General features: G+C 43.6%; 1 protein-coding gene across 1 annotated transcript in view; it reads left to right on the top strand.

Annotated features, from left to right (window-relative positions):
* The first annotated feature begins 2,985 nt into the window (after positions 1–2,985).
* The window catches only part of DOCK5 (dedicator of cytokinesis 5), a 99,484-nt gene continuing 97,220 nt past the window's right edge, over positions 2,986–5,249 (top strand). The window contains exons 1-2 of the mRNA XM_011962600.1: positions 2,986–3,001; positions 4,644–4,788. Coding sequence (XP_011817990.1) covers positions 2,997–3,001; positions 4,644–4,788 — 150 coding nt within the window. The 5' untranslated portion in view covers positions 2,986–2,996. The remainder of the gene's footprint in view (positions 3,002–4,643; positions 4,789–5,249) is intronic.

The following is a 5,249-nucleotide window of genomic DNA, read 5'->3' as shown; positions in this document are numbered from 1 at the left end:
AGGAAACAACAGGTGCTGAAGAGGATGTGGAGAAATAGGAACACTTTTACACTGTTGGAGGGACTGTAAACTAGTTCAACCATTGTGGAAGACAGTGTGTCGATTCCTCAGGAATCTAGAACTAGAAATACCATTTGACCCAGCCATCCCATTACTGGGTATATACCCAAAGGATTATAAATCACACTGCTGTAAAGACACATGCACACGTATGTTTATTGTGGCACTATTCACAATAGCAAAGACTTGGAACCAACCCAAATGTCCTACAGTGATAGGCTGGATTAAGAAAATGTGGCATGTATACACCATGGAATACTATGCAGCCATAAAAAATGATGAGTTCATGTCCTTTGTAGTGACATGGATGAAGCTGGAAACCATCATTCTCAGCAAACGATTGCAAGGACAAAAAACCAAACACTGCATCTTCTCACTCATCAGTGGGAATTGAACAACGAGAACACTTGGACACAGGAAGGGGAACATCACACACTTGGGCCTGTTGTGGGGTAGGGGGAGTGGGGAGAGATAGCATTAGGAGATATACCTAATGTAAATGACGAGTTAATGGGTGCAGCACACCAACATGGCACATGTATACATATGTAACAAGCCTGCACGTTGTGCACATGTACCCTAGAACTTAAAGTATAATTAAAAAAAAAAATTAAAAAATCATCTAGAGCAAGGGTTTCCAGTGCTAGTCTGTGGATCAGCTAATCAAGATCTCCTTGAAGATCTCCATGAAAGTACAGATTCCTAGATTTCTAGAGACTGATTCAGAGCTCCCAGGGTGATCCGGTGGTGAGTCAGGTCTGAGAAATCCAGGTCTAGACCCAACTCCCTGGGCTTGGAACTCCTTCCTGTTGTCCCATCACCATGTGAACTGGTTCCAGTTGCCTCCTTAACTCTCCCGTGTACCCTCTTGCCCTCTAGCGAGGAGCTTTGACTCTCTGTCTTCAGTGTCACAGGAGTGATTCTGTCCACTCTCTGTCTGTTTTCTCACCTCTGCCAGCCCCACTCCAGCCTCTCAAGAGTAGCTCTCATGAGAGTCACCCATGATCATGGTATCTCTACATCTGATTGGTGTTTTCTAGCCTAGTGATCAGCTCTGTGACCTCTCAGCAGCATCTGACATTGTTGAAGTATTTCCTTCCCTTCTCATTGGTGACCCCTCACTTTTCTCTGTTTCTCCATTTCCCTGGGGCCTCTGCTACAACCCGTTTGCCACCTTCTCATGTTCTACTTCGCCTCTAAATGTGGAAGTTCCTTGCTATTTGGTTCTGAGACCCTGTATTAGTGTGCTTGGGCTGCCATAGCAAAATACCACGGACTGGGTGGTGTCAGCGTTAGTTTTCTCACAACAAAGGATGGGAGACTGGAAGTTCAACATCAAGGTGACAGCAGGGATGGCTTCTCGGGAGGCCTTTCTCCTTGGCTTGCAGACGGCCATCTTCTCCCTGCGTCTTCACTTGGTCGTCCCTCTGTGCATGTCTGTGTCTTAATCTCTTTGTATGAGGGAACCAGTCATATGGGATTAGGGCCCACCTATATGACCTCATTTTACCTTGCTTCCTCTTTTAAAGGCCCTATCTCCAAATACAGTCATATTCTGCGTTACTAGGGGTTACGGCTTCAGCATATGAATGTGGGGAGGACACAGTTCAGCCCAGAACAGCCCTCTTTCTGTCTCACCTGTATTTTCTCCCTAGGGGCATCATCCACTCACTTGGCTTTCATCTGCCCGTCACCTTCAAATCTGTAGCTCCAACACCAAGACCTCTTTAGTGAACTCTAGGACCATATAGCCAGCTATTTCCTGCCTCAGGACTCCCCCCTCTTTTTTTTTTTTTGAGACAAGGTCTTGCTCTGTCACTCAGGCTGGAGTACAGTTGTGTGATCATAGCTCACTGTAAGCCTCGATCTCCTGGGCTCAGGCAGTCCTCCCACCTCAGTCTCCTGGGTAGCCCAGACTACAGGCATGAGCCACCACATCTGGCTAATTTAATTTTTTTTTTTTTTTGTAGAGACCAAGTTTCATTATGTTGCCCAGGCTAATCTTGAACTCCTGGGCTCAAGCAGTCCTCTTGTCTCTGCCTCCCAAAGTGGTGAGATTACAGGCATGAGCCACAACACCCAGCCCCTCCTTGTTTTAATTGGCTAATTCGTACTCAGCATCCCCGTTTGGACCTCATAATTCTGTGCATCTAGGCCTGAGGCTCCTCTCTTGTGTTTTATCTAAGAAAATTGCACCTCCATCCATTCATCCATCCGTCCATCCACCCACCTGTCTATCATCCATCCACCCACCCATCCACCTACCCATCCAACCGTCCACCTATCCATCCACTCATCCACCTATCTAACCTCTGTCCATCCACCCACCCACCCATCATCCATCCACCCACCCACCTACCCATCCACTCATCCATCCACCCACCTATCCATCCACTGCACAAAGGAAGAAACCAGAAAGTTACCCTTGATACCTCCCTTTCCTTTACAACTCACATAAATTAGTAGATAAGACCTGTCAGCGTTACCTTTGAAAGGACTCTCAAATCACTCTTTCCCTTCTCTCCATCTCCATTGCCACCACCCAAGTTGGAGCTACAATGGCCTCTTCCCTGGATGACTGCCATAACTTCCTACCTGGTTTTCATGTTTCCGCTCTCTCTTTGCTCATTTTCTCTTGTTCGTACTGCATCCAAATGTTCTGTTTCATAAGCACACCTGATTTCACCCCACTCCTCTGTCACTGAAAACATCTTACTGACTTTCATTTATGTGGAGGGTAAGCATAAAAATTCTTAATTTGCCCACCGGCCTCAGGAGGATCTGGCTTATTTCTGTCTCTACAACCTCATCTCACACCAGAACACCCCCTCACTGTGAGAATGTCAGTCAGGTTGTCTCCTACCTCTGGGCCTTTGCTCAGGCCACTCTCCCTGACCGTGCTAACAGCTGAAAGGAAAGATTCTCATAGCCCGCAGATGAGGTCAGGACCTGGTATTGTGCATTCACAGAGCCTGGCATGTTCCTCCATTGGTAATTGTGGGTTTACTTGTGCAGATTATTTGACTGGTGCTTCTCTCCTGCACTAGACTGTAACCTGAGTTGGGGCAAGGATGGTGAGTGGCTCACCATCACCACCCAGACACCCAGCACATGCCTGCTGCAGAGTAGGAGCTCAAGCACTTTTTAAAATGAATATTACCGCCATCATTATTATACCATAATTTATTCCACTAGTTCCCCGTGCTTGGAAATTTAGACTGTTTCCACGTTTCCACTTTTATAAACACCACAGTGAATATCCTTACAGGTAAATTATTGCCCACATTTCTAATACTTTGAGACAAATATTACCAGTGGAATTGCCGTATTGAGACTTTCGACACATTTTCAGTTTCTCCGTTGACAAAGAGTGTGTCAAGTAAGATTTCAAACTGTGCTGTGTGAATAAGCCCCTTTTTCTTCATCCTCAGCAAGTGTAAGCAGTATCTTATTTTTTTCCAGTTGGGGAAATGATCAAAATGATCACTGCTCTAAATATGCACTCCTGTTTTCTTATAGTGTTAAAAGGTTTGTTTTTTACATTGGGAGGCAGTTTAATATAGTGCAGGTGTTGGAATCATTTTTTCAATAGTTTTTTCATCTAGGGGTTTAATATACTTTACATTTATTCCAAGTTTCCTTTATGTACTTCAATAACATTTAATATTTTTCTTTAATATGTGGGCTACAAATTTATTAATTAAATTTCTTTTGCTGGGTAATGAAGAAGAAACCAGCAGAAAGCATTCTTTCATTGATAAAATCAAGTAAACTGATTTAAAGAAATGTAAAGTAATCTAGGCTGGGCATAGTGGCTCACACCTGTAATCCCAGCAGTTTGGGAGGCTGAGGTGGGCAGATTGCTTGAGTCCAGGAGTTTGAGACCAGTCTGGGCAACGTAGTGAGACTCCTCTACAAAAAATACAAAACATTAGCCAGGCATGGTGGTGTGTGCCTGTAATCCCAGCTACTTGGGAGGCTAAGGTGAGAGGATCACTTGAGCACAACAGGCCGATGTTGCAGTGAGCCAAGATTGCACCACCGCACTCCAACCTGGGCAACAGAGCAAGATCATGTATCAAAAAAGAAAAGAAAAACATACTCTATAGGCTTTCAGAAGGAGTGTCTATCTCATCAGGTTGTTCTCTAGATTAACAAGTTAGTCTGTAATTGATTACATTAATACATATAAGACATTTTGACCAGTGCCTGGCACAGCATATAATAATATGACAGTTGCCTTCATTATTATCAGATGTATTCAAAATATCACACTCTCCAAGGCACTATTGAAAAACGATCTGCCACTGTAACCTAATAATATATAATACATATTTATTATTAGACAGAAATGTTTAATAGAGAAAGAATTACTACTTAATTTTCTATAAAACCACGGTGTAAAGACATCTTGGTATGCATGGAAAGGTAAAATGAGATAAGCTGAAGACAACGAATGCATATGAAAGCCTCTTGTCAGATGAGTAGTTCGGTATAAAACCAGAACATTTCATATCGTCTTTATCTTTTGTGTCATATGACATTGTGAAACTTGGATTGACTTCTGTCAGCAACACTCACAGCATGCTTGGTCATATTGCAGGAGATGTTCGGAATGACATCTATGTCACCCTGATCCATGGCGAGTTTGACAAAGGGAAGAAGAAGACGCCAAAGAATGTGGAGGTGACGATGTCTGTGCACGATGAGGAAGGCAAGCTCTTGGAGGTGCGCGGTGTGGCTCAGAAATCCTGCTGCCATCACATCCATCTTTACAATCACCATAGACTTTTGGCCGTATTTTAATTCTTCTTTGCATCAGGATGGGTTTGGTTTTTCCTGAGAAAAGAAATATAAAGACTGTTAAATTTATGATTAGCAATGAGCAGTTTCACTAAGGAAGCTATCTAGACTCTTATTTTTATATTTCTCCTGTGCTAAGAAATAGCTCCAGCCCCTAATGATTTTATGTGTGAGCTTCCAATGCAGAGGTTATTTATCATTTTCAACTTATTTTGCCACTTTCAAGCTTGATCAGTTACTCTGAGGCTTTAGCTAAGTGGCCTGGTTGCTCGAATAGCATCAGAAAGCACATTTCCTTCCCTGGGTGAGCCGAACCAAAGAACATGCGCTCATCAGAGACTGAAACTGGAAGATCCCTTGGGTAGGCATCTGCTACCACTGCTCTT

Source organism: Colobus angolensis, unplaced genomic scaffold (genome assembly GCF_000951035.1).
Source record: "Colobus angolensis palliatus isolate OR3802 unplaced genomic scaffold, Cang.pa_1.0 Scaffold6, whole genome shotgun sequence".
NCBI classification, from domain to species: domain Eukaryota; kingdom Metazoa; phylum Chordata; class Mammalia; order Primates; family Cercopithecidae; genus Colobus; species Colobus angolensis.
Note: the sequence above shows the minus strand (reverse complement) of the source record. Positions and strands in the feature narration are given on the sequence as shown.